This window comes from Chelonia mydas, unplaced genomic scaffold (genome assembly GCF_015237465.2).
Source record: "Chelonia mydas isolate rCheMyd1 unplaced genomic scaffold, rCheMyd1.pri.v2 scaffold_48_arrow_ctg1, whole genome shotgun sequence".
Lineage (NCBI taxonomy): Eukaryota > Metazoa > Chordata > Testudines > Cheloniidae > Chelonia > Chelonia mydas.
The window spans coordinates 416,881-432,849 of record NW_025111268.1 but is presented as its reverse complement, the minus strand read 5'-3'; the positions used below and the strand labels follow the sequence as shown (position 1 = coordinate 432,849).

At 44.8% G+C, this 15,969-nt stretch overlaps 1 protein-coding gene across 1 annotated transcript; it reads right to left on the bottom strand.

Moving 5' to 3' along the window:
• Positions 1-10,762: 10,762 nt before the first annotated feature.
• LOC119564986 (olfactory receptor-like protein COR4) lies at positions 10,763-15,130 on the bottom strand. The gene is given in 3 exon segments (XM_037888739.1): positions 10,763-11,233; positions 11,235-11,481; positions 14,850-15,130. Coding segments are annotated over 3 exon segments (999 nt in total).
• Between the last annotated feature and the right edge of the window lie 839 nt (positions 15,131-15,969).

Genomic DNA, 15,969 nt, shown 5'->3' with positions numbered 1-15,969 from the left:
GCTCCTGTTATCTCTGGGGAATGTGTTTGGTATCGAGGTGTTCTGGTACCGCCTTTCTGGAATGTGCTGGCGTATATATTCTTGTGCCTAGCACTACTTAAGCACGTGTGATTCTGCAATATCAGCCCTGTTCTTGCCAGATTCTGTGAACAGGGCCTGCCCTCTTGCTCACAGCTTGGCTTTGCTTTAGATCTGCAAAGTTTTGGTTACTTTAGTTCAGGCTTTAGGCCTCACACCAGGACTCTGATACACGGCCTTATGTTTCAGGCTGTCTTCTTAATACACCATCCTGAAGATCCACTCAAACCCTTCTGTACCTGTGCCTCTCACCTGACAGCTGTCACTACCTTCTACGATACTCTGATTTTATGTATTTACGACCCAGTTCTGGCTACACCTTGGACCAAGACAACGTCATCTCTGGGTTCCCTATGCTGAACCCCCTGATCTACAGCCTTAGAAACACGGAGTGAAGGATGCCTTTAGAAGGATGATATACAGGAAGATATTTTCTCAATAAATTTAGTTACTGATTTTTAAAAAAAATCAATAAACAGCTGTGAGAGTGGGGGCAAGTTCCCTCGGTCACCATCCTGATTTCTCGGATTGCACTATTTCTTTGAATTGCACAAAAATGATTGTGCATAATGCAGGCTCATTAATATTGGCAATCCCAAGAGCAACATAGGACAGGAAGTGACCCCCCAAGGTCATTGAGTCCAGTCTACTGTTGTTGCAGGCAGCAACATGATATAATCCCATTCATAAACTTATTCAGCTCCACTTTAAATTGATTTAGGTTGTATAACTCCACTAATTCTAGTGGGAGGCTGTTCCTGAACCTCCCTTTTCTGATGGTTAGAAACTTTCTTCCACTTTCCAGACTAACTTTAGTCATGGCCATTTTATACCCATAAATAATAAAGAGGCCGGGGCTAGCTGAACTTGGTTTCAATCCACTGACCACTGGGTTATTATGGGAGTAGCACACTTCCAGCATTCTACTTAGAGGGTGTCTGCAGTTTGTTGTACTCAGTAAGGCTAGACCTCATGAGAGTCTGTTTGTAAATCACAGGCCTCTTATTCTTGATTTAAAGATGAATTGCAGTTACCATTAGTGCTTTAGGTTGGGTGCCCTCTGTAGATTGGTAAAAGGATGCTGAAATCATACAAATACCTGAGCTGTTCTGAAATTGCATCTCAATAGAGGACGCTGTTAAATATACAGGCCCATCTATTTTATATTCTCTTTTGTTAGACTGTGCTCAACTCCTGGTGTGCTAAGATCACACAATCTCAATTCTAGCACTACTGTGACAGAATTGTAAGGAGGCCAGGACTGCAGAGTACAGTACATCTCAATCATGTGGGATCAGAGAGAGAACTCAGGGCCTGGTATGTGGAAAATATTTCCATCAAACTCATAGATCATGTGAGGTTCACTCTGATCCCAGTGCAGACTCAGATATGGACCTATACGAAGTCAGGGAGGGTTGTGGACAAAGCTGACAATGCAGATGATTCTTAGGGAGAACTGATTAAACAACCTCAGAATAACCACTGCATGGGCCTCTGACCAAATGCCAAGATGGAAACAGACCATCACCTAATATACCACTATTTTCATTCTCCAATGACCTAATGTTGGGGGAAGATTATCCCACATCTGCCTACTATGAGCTTCTTCTGCTTTCCTTAGAAGCATCTGGTATAAGCCACTGTCATAGACAGGCTATTGGACTAGACAGACCTTGTGTCTGATCCTGTCTGGCAATCCCCATGTTTCTATGAGACCGAGGGGAACTGGTAGCTTCTACAGGTTAGTTCAGTCATGGAACAAGAGTCTGCCCTAGAACTTCCCCAAACTCTGCAGGGGTATGGTTAGGATTAAGGTTAATGTTGGGAAGCTATGAACATCGGACAATTCACACTTGTCCCTGTGGCTGGTTAATTTGATGTGCATCTGTAACACCGACAGACCCCAGTCTTCGGCGGTCGGGATTGAATATGGGACCTCTGCAGCTTAGTACATGAGCCTCTACCACATGAGCTGAAAGCAACATGGCTCTTGACTAAGGATGTAGGGTAGACTCATTAAACTCTCTCTGAGTGGTCTCAGAGCCACCAGATGGGACAGAGCACCACACCCAGGCGGTGTGTGGGTTACATATCTACACCAGGTTACAAGTTAAGGAGATGATCTGCCAATTGGATATAACAAGCCAGACTGCTACCCCAATAAGGGGCTTTTGCCCCTAAGTCATTTATGTGCCTTGGGAAATCCTATGGTCATAAGGGCCAGATCCTCTTCTTGTATAAATGTGTGTAGCCCCACTGACTTCAATGGAAAGACACCAATTTTGACTAGTTATGGTTCTGGCCCAATGCGTTCAGTAGCGCTCCACCTATTTACTTTGGGGTCTCACGCATTAGCACCAATGGAGCTAATGCTGATTTTCACCTGCTGGGGATCTGACCCCATTGATTGCAATGTAGAGATGCTAGCTTACACCAACTGGAGCTGGAGCGCCATTGATTTCAATCTGTATCTGTGAGTTTTTTGTTGAGATTGATGGATTTCCACTCAATTTAGCCATATGGAATTGATTTCAATGGGGCAAAGATGATTTACACCCACTGGAGATATAGCCACATTAATTTAAGTGGCACTCCATCAAGTTACATTACATTAATTGGGGTTTCTGCCCCTTTGGCATCAATGTGGTGATGCTGATTTACACTAGCTTAGAATCTGGCCAATTGTATTTCACTTAACCATCAGTTTCAATACTCATTTATATTTATGTTGCATTGACATAAAACACTCTGAGGATTGCACTGTTTCTTCCAGATTAAATAAGAGATTCTGCTTATTTCCCTAACATAGTTTCGTGGCTTTTTAATGACAAGTTTTTATCCCCTTACCCACACTTTTTCAGCAGGTGGGAGTCCATGAGACCACTCTCACAGTAAGGGGCTATTCAGTGAAAGGAAATCAGAATCGAGCCTATAGTTTCGAGATGCTCTAACATGTTGCTATGTATGGGATAAAGCCCCTTCTTGTCTGTCTTGTGCGCATTAAAATTTTTAGTTTATTTGGAACCTAAGCCGATCTGGCTTTACTTGCACTGAGTAGAACTTGATCTCATTGGGGCTCCTGCTATGAGTAAGTGCTAGTCAATGTGAGCAAGGATCAGAGACTCACGCCGCAGTGACCTGGTTTGATTTGTCATGGCTTTGGACACAATGGGCCAAATATAGCCCTGGAGTAAAAGAATGTTGCTAGAGATGAGGGGGAGGGATAGCTCAGTGGTTTGAGCATTGGCCTGCTAAACCCAGGGTTGTGAGTTCAATCTTTGAGGGGGCCATTTAGGGATCTGGGGCAAACATTGGGGATTGGTCCTGCTTTGAGCAAGGGGGTTGGACTAGATGGCCTCCTGAGATCCCTTCCAACCCTGATATTCTATGATTCTATGAATTTGGCCTGAAAGTGAAGATATTGAAAGAGGGAAAAAAGGGAAAGAGTAAATGCTATTGTCCAGCACTGGTTATGCCAGTAATGTTCATATCGACATAATTCTCCAAAGTTTGGAGAACTTTGTAGACAGCATCCATTATTATGGATTATAATAAGCTTCTGTGGGCCTCATTAAAACATTGTTTTTTGAGCCATTCTGTCATTATCTAATTAGGCAAGAAAACGTATTGGGAATGGTTAGAAAACAACATAAGACTCATGATACAGAAATAATGTCAATATTAACACTTGCTCTGCCAGAGTAATGAATAAGTAAACCTATTTGTAGTGTAACTGAAGTTAAGACAATTTGCCAAGACAATTTGTACAGTGGCACCTTCTCCCAGAGAACAGCTGTGTATAAAAAAAATAGCTGCCCCTTCCCATTCAAATCAATCTGAAAAAACTATACCAGCCCCCTTGTCATTCATTAAGGACCAGAGCCATTGACCATTGGACTCAGTGGGGTGTCTCCAGTGCACATTAGTTCAGCACCATAGATCTCAGTCCTGGACATTTTTATGGGAGTGCTTCAATTTACTTCTTTATCTTCTCTCCAACCTATGAAAGAGTTTCTCTGGTGATCATGAAATTATATCAAGGGTCTGCTTTGTTTGGCTTCCTTTGGACTTTGTAAACCCTGAGACAGATTCATCCCAGAAGTAACTCCATTGACTTGCGAGTATGATGTGGGGACAGATAAAGGATACATGTAGTCCAATCAATTTATAAAGATGTACGATTGTGATGTACTAGTACCCATTATGAAGTACTAGTGTGATGGGGCTATCAATATTCATAGCACTAGCAAGCTTGCTCACACACTGACATTTGAATATTCATATGCTCTGGTTAGTCCAGGGAAGTTTTCTCTGAATCATCAATCACTTAAATCCACTTCTTGTGCTCCTAGGAATACTACTTATGATTTTTCCATATATGTGCAAAATGGAATGAAGCTATAGTGCCATAACATAAAAAGACATCAAAGGCTAGAGACAGAGAGTTTGGCAATAACCTTGGAGGAAAGACCCCGAGAGCAGAGACTAAGGCCAGCAGTAAAATTGTCTTATACTGTTATGCTCCTTTTTGTTTGTTTTCTCTTGGAAATAGGGTGACCAGACAGCACGTGTGAAAAGTCGGAGCGGGGTGAGGAGTAATAGGAGCTCTTAGAAGAAAAAGACCCAAGAATCAGGACTGTCCCTATAAAATCCAGACATCTGGTCACCCTACTTGGAAAATAAATAAAACCTGGCTGGAAGGGCCGGCGAGACTGATCTGTTGTGAGTGCAGCTGTGGAGCCTGGAGGAGGGAGAGATGGATGGCAGAGTTCTGCAGGACCACTCAGGCCACCAGGGGGTGCTTGGGAGGAGGTCATGAGCAGGGGAGGAGTGGGGTTTTGGAGGAGATGCTCTACAACAGGGCCAAACTGGAACCCTGAATTTGTGCACCCACCAGCTTTCCTGCTGTTTCAAGTTCTAGACTCCAACCGGTCGGAAGGTGACTGTTCAGAACCATCCATAGGTCACATTTAATTGGGTTGCGAAGTTTCACAGACACAAGGTCATGTTCCCAGAGTTCAAATAAATTGGAAAACCAACATTGTACATTGCAAATGGCACCCTGGGCCGGCAAAGAGAATGGAACATGGCAGGTACCATTGTGGGAGCAGGGATGCTTCATGCTGGGGACCAAGTCATGCTCTCTGCCACACTCTTACAGCCCCTTGGGAATCAGTGACGAGAATGATGGGGTCTAAGTTAGCTGTTACCACTCAAGGAAGTGATCTCGGAGTCACTGTGGACAGTTCTCTGAAAACATCCACTCAATGTGAAGCAGCAGTCAAAAAAGAGAACAGACTGGTGGGAAATAAGTAAAAAAGGGATAGATAATAGGAGAGAAAATATCATCTTGCCTCTATATTAAACCATGGTACGCCCACATCTTGAATATTGTGTGCAGATGCAGTCGTCCCATCTCAAAAAAGATATATTGGAATTGGAAAAGATTCAGAAAAAGGCAACAAAAATGATTAGGGGTATGGAACGGCTTCCATGTGAGGAGAGATTAATAAGACTGGAGCTTTTCAGCTTGAAAAAGAGATGACTAAGGGGGGGATATGACTGAGGTCTATACAGTCATGACTGGTGTAGAGAAAGTAGTTAAGAAAGTGTTGTTTACTACTTCTGATAACACAAGAACTAGGGGTCACCAAATGAAATAAATAGGCAGCAAGTTTAACACAAATAAAAGGAAGTATTTCTTCACACAATGCACAGTGAACCTGTGGAACTCCTTGCCAGAAGATATTGTGAAAGCCAAGACTATTACAGGGTTCAAAAAAGAACTAGATACACTCATGGAGGATTGGTCCATCATTGCTCCAGATTAGCCAGGCTGGGCAGGGTTGGTGTCCCTTGCCTCTGTTTGCCAGAAGCTGGGAATGAGCAACAAAGGATGGATCACTTGATCATTACCTTTTCTGTTCATTCCCTCTGGGCACCTGGCACTGGCTACTGTTGGAAGACAGGACACTGGGCTAAATGGACCTTTGCTCTGACCCAGTATGTCCATTTTTATGTAATGATGTTAAACCTACTCAGGGCCATTACACCAGCACAGTATAGCCACAAAATACTGCAGTCTGGCCATACCCTGTCACAACTGGGCCCTGCTTTTCTTCAAATGCTTTCACCTCTATCCGCAGCTATATTCCATGGCATGTCTCTCTTCCTTTTAATGGTCATTTCTGAATCAGCTAGTGGATCATTTTCAAAGCATCTGGCCTATGGAATCCTTCATGTCTCAATCCAGAGTTTAGGATATTTGCCACAGAAGAGGAAAGGAAGGGGCAGGACTTTGGGAATTCATATGAAACACATTTCTTATTAATTCAACTCCCCTCCCTTCTATCTCCTTTTCATGCAAAAATGCCCTGCGCTATGAATGTCAGGCGTGGTATCTACGAGAAAGGACACGCACACACCACACGAAAGGCGTCCCAATGCTCGGTTATAGGAATGTTCTTATTGATAATGGTAACCATTTTCCACATCTGTTTGAGCCACATCACTGGACTCTTATTGAGGGGTGACATCTTATTCCTGCAGTAGTGAATGGGACAGCTCCTGTGGATCAGCATTCCCCAACATAAGTAAGCTATTTGCGATGTGTGTAAAGGACATATATTGCTCCAGCTACTGCAACAATTGAGTATCTCACAACCTTCTCATGACTGTGTCCTCAGAATAACCTCTGTGAAATAAGGAAGTGCTATTAACCCCATTTTACAGAATTTCAAATGAGCGGCTAAGTGACTTGTCCAAGGTCACACAGCAAATCTGTGGCAGAGATAGGAATTTAACTCGTCTTCTAAATTACAGGCGAGCGCCCAGACTGCTGGCCCTTCCTTCCTGTTTGGCCTTTTGCTCTCAGTATTGATCAAAGTATTCGTTCACCTGCTGCAACACTAGATATGCTCTTGGGTATAAACATAATGACGATAATCAATTATATTGGGAATATGTAAATACCAGCATCTGAAGACATGCCTTGAACGTCAGTTGCAATGGGCATTGTTAGCAGAGAAGTACAGTTTTGTGTCTGTAGAATTAAACTTTATGCTCCTTAACCCTTTTGCTGCTGTTCTTTGGGAACTCTCTTTTCTTGCAGCTAGTGAGACTGAGAGAGCCTTGCATTGTATTGGAGCATCTTGGCAAGACCCCCAGGTCCTGGCTCAGGATGGGAGGAGATATAGGCAGAGATGACTCTTCCCAACAAGGAAGAGTTAAGTAGTGCATCAAATTCTATGCCTTGATCTGAAGTCAATGGAAAGCTGTCATTGAGTTCAGCACCTTTGGCTCAGGCTCTTATGCCATCGTTAAGCCAGTGAAATTTATGAAGTTATTCCAGATTTATACGTGTCTTGTTAAGCCCAGGCTTTCGCTCAGTGTCTCCACTTCCACACTGCTATGGGATGTGCGAATAGCTGCTGAAAGAAATGTCATATTCTGAACAGAGATAACAGGGTTATTGTTCTGTATCATTATAGGTCAGAGATCAAGATATGTTGGGAAGACGTAAAGAGACTCAGATTCCTGGATTTTTTTAAAGTGACTTAAACATGCTGAAAGGAACAATACCTTCATCTAGTTGAACTTCCTTCATAACACAGGCACAAGTCCCTCACCCCTTAATTTATCCATCGAGCCCAAGAATTCTCTTCGAGCTATAGTATATGATTTAGAAAGATATATCACCTTGATTTTAAGACATTACGTGATGGAACATCCGCCACAGTAATAAGTAATTTGTTCCAATAACTAATTACCCTCAGTAAGAAAAGGTGCACCTCATATCTTGACTGAGTTTATTTAGCTTCCAGCCACTGATTCTTATGCCTCTGTCTGCAGAATTGAAGATCCTTACCCGATTGGAAATCTTTGTCCCACACAGGCACATATTTAGCATGTTTAAGGCACTTCTTGACCTTCCCTCGGATAAACTAAGTAATAAAAATAAGATGTATCAGTAGAACTCCTTATTTTCAGGGCCAGATCCTCATTTGCTGTCATTTGTGTAGCTCCTTTGACTTCAAGTGACTTCAATGAAAGTATACAACCACCTAGGGTCTGGAACTCAGTTCCTAAAACACAAGCCAATATTTGAGGTGTATAAGAAGAATTTCAACTGTCAGCAGTAGAGCTGTGCAGAGGACACTGATTGCCAGGGGATGTTGTGAAGGCCAAAAGTATAACTGGGTTTTAAAAAGAATTAGATAAGTTCTTGGAGGATCGGTCCATCAATAGCTATTAGCCAGGATGGTCAGGGATGCAATCCCATGCTATGGATGTCCCTAAACTTCTGACTGACAGAAGCTGGGAGAGGATGACAGGGGATGGATCACTGGATAATTGCCCTGTTCTGTTCATTCTCTCTGAAACATCTGGCATTGGCCATTGTGGAAGACAGGTCACTTGGCTAGATGGACCATTGGTCTGACGCCGTATGACTAGTCTTATGGTTCTATGTGATGGGCTGGGTGATGCTTTCTGTTAAGATGGCTGGTGCTGGTAGCGGGTGTGGCTCTGTTCTTTGCCCCCTTCCTCTGCCTGCACAGCTCTGGGATTCCGCTGCTTCTGTAGGCCATGCAGGAGGCTCCCCAGCCTTTAAACTTGCTCTGTCCCCTGCCCTGGGTCTGAGCTGTGTTTTGGGCTCAGATAAAACCAAACGGTGTATGGGTGAGGGCAGCAAGGGGGTGGCAGCAGCCAGAGGCAGAAGAGATCAAATTGCAGGAAAAAGAGGGGGAATGTGTCATGGGTCTGAAAGGCAGCGGGCCTAGGGGTTAGGCTGGGATTCCACAAATTAGTTCAATCTCTCCATTTCCTAAGGTGAGCTCTGCTGTGTCATACGTATGAAATCAAAGGATCTTAGCAGGAGCCTGGCAGGTGGTTGAAACTTGCCCGTAGTTCAATGTTCTCACTTTTACAGTCGTGAATGGAGGTGCAAACTGAGACCAGAGCCCCATTGTGCTGAACACACACCCACACCACAGTGACTCACTAGCTCTCTGAGGACAAGTCTACACTGCAGTGTAAGCCCTGGGCTAGTAGAACTCACATTTGCAAAGCCTGAGTTTGTTAACCTCGGGCTTGAGAATCTACACTTATTTGTAACCCCAGGTTAGGGATTGTTGTTCCGTGGGTCCCAAACTGGGGCTCCAGCATCTACCCGGCATTATGTGATCCCCATTTCAACCACCGATATCCCAGAGTTCCTAGCACGCTTCCAAAATGTGACCACTCTAAACTCTTTGTTCGTGGTGCAGTGTGGACAAAGAAACTCAGCCTTTGGGATATTTTTGGCTGACTCCCAGAGCAGGAGTCCAGAGGGGCTGCGTCTACACTGCACAGCAATAAAGAACACAAATCCTGGGTTTTAGCTTGACTCAGGCTCAGACCTTCTATCACTTTGGGGTCCTTGGACCCAGGCTTTGAGCCCTTGGTTAGTGCAATTTATGTGGAGATGGAAGGGGTCTTGAGTTGACTTGAGCATGAGTTCAAACCCTGGGCTTAGCTTGCAGAGTGGACATACCCTGAGGTGACTGGTGCTTCAGGTATTCACTGTTCTAATTCGTCATGCTCAAAAGTTTCAGAAATGGCCAGTGATTTTAGTGCCCAACTTCAGTCCCCTCGAGCCCTTATTTCCAGAAATAAAAGATCCATCACTCTAGCTGAAGTCAAGTGGAGCTGCAAGTACTCATTACATTGAGATCCCAATAACTGTGGCATTCACCAAGAATGACTATCCTTGACAATGTGTCTGTATATGTTTGGTCACCTAAACTACCTGGTCTTTAACTGCAACTCCTAAACTCACAAAGAGTTGTGTGCATGTGTGTGGGGTGGGGGCTTGAGAGATTTTTGGTGTGAGTACTGACAAAATATTATATCTGAGTGAGCACTCATGACATTCTCCCTTTCAAAAGACACGCTTTTCAATGTAATTACACACACTCAAATGCCTCCCAGAAAACAGATGAGTTGGGCTGTAGATCTGATTGAAGCAAAATCACAAAATTTATTTGAACAAATATCTGTCAATGTTTTTGGAGTATCAAACCAGTCCTGGTTATTGCTCATGAATCCATTGTTGCAGTGTCAACTTTTCCCTTTTATTCAGTAATTCTAAACAATATTCCAATCACACTTTTACATCTTACACTGAAAAATCAATTTCAAAATATTTTACTATAGGTACAGGGGAGCCAAACCATCATTTAATAACTGGCATGGCCTTTTTATGCACATAAGGTGTCTATTCAGAAAAGCATCTCTGTCTGAGGCAGCACTTAAATTCATATTTAACTTTACACATATGGTTACGTCCCACTGAAGTCAAAGGGAGACATACTTAAACGTGTGCTTATGGACTTTCTGAATCAGAGCACATGGCCTAGTTTACACTAAGGGAACAGGTCAATCGAAGCTACGTAATTTGAGTTTTGTTAGTAGTGTAACTCAAATAGACATAGCTTAGATCTACTTACTGAGGGGTCCACACTTCGCTGAGTCTACAGAAGAAACTCTCCTGTTGACTCCCCTTACTCATCTCATTCTGGTGGAGTACCAGAGTCAATAGGAGAGCAATCGGGGTCGATTTAGTGAGTATTCACTAGACCTGCTAAACTGTCCCCCAGTGGATCGATCACCACAGCATTGATCCACCCCATAATCGAGACAAGCCCTATGTGTGCAGAGAAGCCATTGAAGGATTTGGTTGTCCTATTATGACACCCTTTGGGGGAAAATGGGCCCTCAGTTTTGTCTCTATTGCTCTCCTCAGTGCATCCATCACATCCTTGTTCCTCAAGCTGTAGACGAGGGGGTTCAGCATGGGGATCACCACCGTGTAGAACACAGAGGCCATTTTGTCTGTGTGCAGTGCGTAGCTGGTGCTGGGTCGGAAGTACATGAAGAGAATTGTCCCGTGGAACATGGAGATGGCCGTCAGGTGGGAGGTGCAGGTGGAGAAGGCTTTGCACCTGCTGTTGGTGGGGCGAATCTGCAGCACAGTTGCAATAATTAAGATGTATGAGATGAGGATGGTCCCAATGCTGATCACCTCTATCAGACTGCCAAAGAGGAACACAAGTAGCTCGTTGACATAGGTGCTAGAAGAGGAGAGCTTTAGAAGTGGGTTGATATCACAGAAAAAAATGATTCAGGATATTGGAGTGGCAGTAGGATAATCTTAGCAAACCGCTTGTGTGTATCACAGAGTTCAGGAAGGCCCATAGATATGAACCAGCTGCCAGCCGTAGGCAGTGCTTTGGTGACATGATGACTGTGTACAGCAGCGGGTTACAGATGGCTACATAACGGTCGTACGCCATTACTGCCAGCAAAAGGCACTCAGAGATGACAAACAATATGAAGCTAAAATATTGGATGATGCAAGCCGAGACTCATCAAGCCCTCGGATCGCTACCCCTTCCTGCTTCTCCACGTGGGCACCAATGATACTGCCAAGAATGACCTTGAGCGGATCACTGCGGACTACGTGGCTCTGGGAAGAAGGATAAAGGAGTTGGAGGCGCAAGTGGTGTTCTCGTCCATCCTCCCCGTGGAAGGAAAAGGCCTGGGTAGGGACCGTCGAATCGTGGAAGTCAACGAATGGCTACGCAGGTGGTGTCGGAGAGAAGGCTTTGGATTCTTTGACCATGGGATGGTGTTCCATGAAGGAGGAGTGCTGGGCAGAGACGGGCTCCATCTTACGAAGAGAGGGAAGAGCATCTTTGCCAGCAGGCTGGCTAAGCTAGTGAGGAGGGCTTTAAACTAGGTTCACCGGGGGAAGGAGACCAAAGCCCTGAGGTAAGTGGGAAAGCGGGATACCGGGAGGAAGCACAGGCAGGAATGTCTGTGAGGGGAGGGCTCCTGCCTCATACTGGGAATGAGGGGCGATCAACAGGTTATCTCAAGTGCTTATATACAAATGCACAAAGCCTTGGAAACAAGCAGGGAGAACTGGAGGTCCTGGTGATGTCAAGGAACTATGACGTGATTGGAATAACAGAGACTTGGTGGGATAACTCACATGACTGGAGTACAGTCATGGATGGTTATAAACTGTTCAGGAAGGACAGGCAGGGCAGAAAAGGTGGGGGAGTAGCACTGTATGTAAGGGAGCAGTATGACTGCTCAGAGCTCCGGTACGAAACTGTGGAAAAACCTGAGTGTCTCTGGATTAAGTTTAGAAGTGTGTGCAACAAGAGTGATGTAGTGGTGGGAGTCTGCTATAGACCACCGGACCAGGGGGATGAGGTGGATGAGGCTTTCTTCCGGCAACTCACGGAAGCTACTAGATCGCATGCCCTGATTCTCATGGGTGACTTTAATTTTCCTGATATCTGCTGGGAGAGCAATACAGCGGTGCATAGACAATCCAGGAAGTTTTTGGAAAGCGTAGGGGACAATTTCCTGGCGCAAGTGCTAGGGGAGCCAACTAGGGGGGGCGCTTTTCTTGACCTGCTGCTCACAAACCGGGTAGAATTAGTGGGGGAAGCAAAAGTGGATGGGAATCTGGGAGGCAGTGACCATGAGTTGGTTGAGTTCAGGATCCTGACGCAGGGAAGAAAGGTAAGCAGCAGGATACGGACCCTGGACTTCAGGAAAGCAGACTTCGACTCCCTCAGGGAACAGATGGCCAGGATCCCCTGGGGGACTAACATGAAGGGGAAGGGAGTCCAGGAGAGCTGGCTGTATTTCAAGGAATCCCTGTTGAGGTTACAGGGACAAACCATCCCGATGAGTCGAAAGAATAGTAAATATGGCAGGCGACCAGCTTGGCTTAATGGTGAAATCCTAGCGGATCTTAAACATAAAAAAGAAGCTTACAAGAAGTGGAAGGTTGGACATATGACCAGGGAAGAGTATAAAAATATTGCTCGGGAATGTAGGAAAGATATCAGGAGGGCCAAATCGCACCTGGAGCTGCAGCTAGCAAGAGATGTCAAGAGTAACAAGAAGGGTTTCTTCAGGTATGTTGGCAACAAGAAGAAAGCCAAGGAAAGTGTGGGCCCTTACTGAATGAGGGAGGCAACCTAGTGACAGAGGATGTGGAAAAAGCTAATGTACTCAATGCTTTTTTTGCCTCTGTTTTCACTAACAAGGTCAGCTCCCAGAGTGCTGCGCTGGGCATCACAAAATGGGGAAGAGATGGCCAGCCCTCTGTGGAGATAGAGGTGGTTAGGGACTATTTAGAAAAGCTGGACGTGCACAAGTCCATGGGGCCGGACGAGTTGCATCCGAGAGTGCTGAAGGAATTGGCGGCTGTGATTGCAGAGCCCTTGGCCATTATCTTTGAAAACTCGTGGCGAACGGGGGAAGTCCCGGATGACTGGAAAAAGGCTAATGTAGTGCCAATCTTTAAAAAAGGGAAGAAGGAGGATCCTGGGAACTACAGGCCGGTCAGCCTCACCTCAGTCCCTGGAAAAATCATGGAGCAGGTCCTCAAAGAATCAATCCTGAAGCACTTAGAGGAGAGGAAAGTGATCAGGAACAGTCAGCATGGATTCACCAAGGGAAGGTCATGCCTGACTAATCTAATCGCCTTTTATGTTGAGATTACTGGTTCTGTGGATGAAGGGAAAGCAGTGGATGTATTGTTTCTTGACTTTAGCAAAGCTTTTGACACGGTCTCCCACAGTATTCTTGTCAGCAAGTTAAGGAAGTATGGGCTGGATGAATGCACTATAAGGTGGGTAGAAAACTGGCTAGATTGTCGGGCTCAACGGGTAGTGATCAATGGCTCCATGTCTAGTTGGCAGCCGGTGTCAAGTGGAGTGCCCCAGGGGTCGGTCCTGGGGCCGGTTTTGTTCAATATCTTCATAAATGATCTGGAGGATGGTGTGGATTGCACTCTCAGCAAATTTGCGGATGATACTAAACTGGGAGGAGTGGTAGATACGCTGGAGGGGAGGGATAGGATACAGAAGGACCTAGACAAATTGGAGGATTGGGCCAAAAGAAATCTGATGAGGTTCAATAAGGATAAGTGCAGGGTCCTGCACTTAGGACGGAAGAATCCAATGCACCGCTACAGACTAGGGACCGAATGGCTAGGCAGCAGTTCTGCAGAAAAGGACCTAGGGGTGACAGTGGACGAGAAGCTGGATATGAGTCAGCAGTGTGCCCTTGTTGCCAAGAAGGCCAATGGCATTTTGGGATGTATAAGTAGGGGCATAGCGAGCAGATCGAGGGACGTGATCGTTCCCCTCTATTCGACACTGGTGAGGCCTCCTCTGGAGTACTGTGTCCAGTTTTGGGCCCCACACTACAAGAAGGATGTGGATAAATTGGAGAGAGTCCAGCGAAGGGCAACAAAAATGATTAGGGGTCTAGAGCACATGACTTATGAGGAGAGGCTGAGGGAACTGGGATTGTTTAGTCTGCAGAAGAGAAGAATGAGGGGGGATTTGATAGCTGCTTTCAACTACCTGAAAGGGGGTTCCAAAGAGGATGGCTCTAGACTGTTCTCAATGGTAGCAGATGACAGAACGAGGAGTAATGGTCTCAAGTTGCAATGGGGGAGGTTTAGATTGGATATTAGGAAAAACTTTTTCACTAAGAGGGTGGTGAAACACTGGAATGCGTTACCTAGGGAGGTGGTAGAATCTCCTTCCTTAGAGGTTTTTAAGGTCAGGCTTGACAAAGCCCTGGCTGGGATGATTTAACTGGGAATTGGTCCTGCTTCGAGCAGGGGGTTGGACTAGATGACCTTCTGGGGTCCCTTCCAACCCTGATATTCTATGATTCTATGATTCTAAGCTGTGTAGGAAACAGCTTTCCTCTCTGCTAAGAAGCTCATCAGCATCTTGGGAGTGATGACTGTGGAGTAACAGACATCCACGAGGGACAAATTCTTGAGGAAGAAATACATGGGGGTGTGAAGTCGGGGGTCGATCCTGATTAAAACCATCATTCCCAGATTCCACACCAGGGTGATACTATAGATCACTAGGAACACCGCGAAGAGGGGGACCTGCAGCTCCAGACGATCTGTCAGTCCTGTGAGAATGAACTCGGTCACTGTCGTACAATTTCCTCCAGCCATTCATTCAGCCTTGGGCGCTCGCTGCGGGATCAACCATAAAGGAAGGCATTAGTTCTTATGAAAATGGTGTATGCTAATATAAAGAACTGTGGTCATATGCACAGAGACCCTTTGAGTCGTGGAATGGAACCTGTAACAACTGATGGGAAAACCCAGAACTCCTTCATTTCTTCTGAGGGAAAAAAAATTCCTTTCTCTCTAGGAAAGTGCATAACCCTGCAATTTTGTCTGATTTACACATTTTGACCCTGATTCGGCTGATATTTTAATTTCACTGATCAGTGTAGACTTAGGATCCGTGGATCTCCATTATACCTGGGAACAAGAACATGGGTAGGAGGAAGACAGAGTTTGCATCACACTCTCTGGTTATTGGGTGACAATTTCCAGCACCGAAATTTGCCTTCGTGTTTTTAAATCATTGGCGACCAGGCAGTACACAGGATTCACATACATTCATTGAGGAAATACTTCAAAAATGGAACTTCCAAATGTATCCCTTCTGGACACTGCAGCCATGCTGACTAAGTCCTGCAGCTTCTTGTTCTTTGGCTGCTGAAAAATTACCACTCATACACTTCTAATGATCAGACTAAAAGTGTGTAGCCGGGGTGAATATTTGTGAGAAAATTAACAACAGTGAACATATTTTTAGATACATATATTTATCATGATAAGAAAAAAAATATTGTCTGAATAGATTTACCTTTTAACCTGTCTTTATAGAGATAAGAATAATAATATTCTATTATGATTAGTGAGTTGGGATCAAACTGCCTGTAAACCTGTTTCATCCTATGTCAATATCGTCAATGCACCTCTTTCCTCAGCCCGTGTCA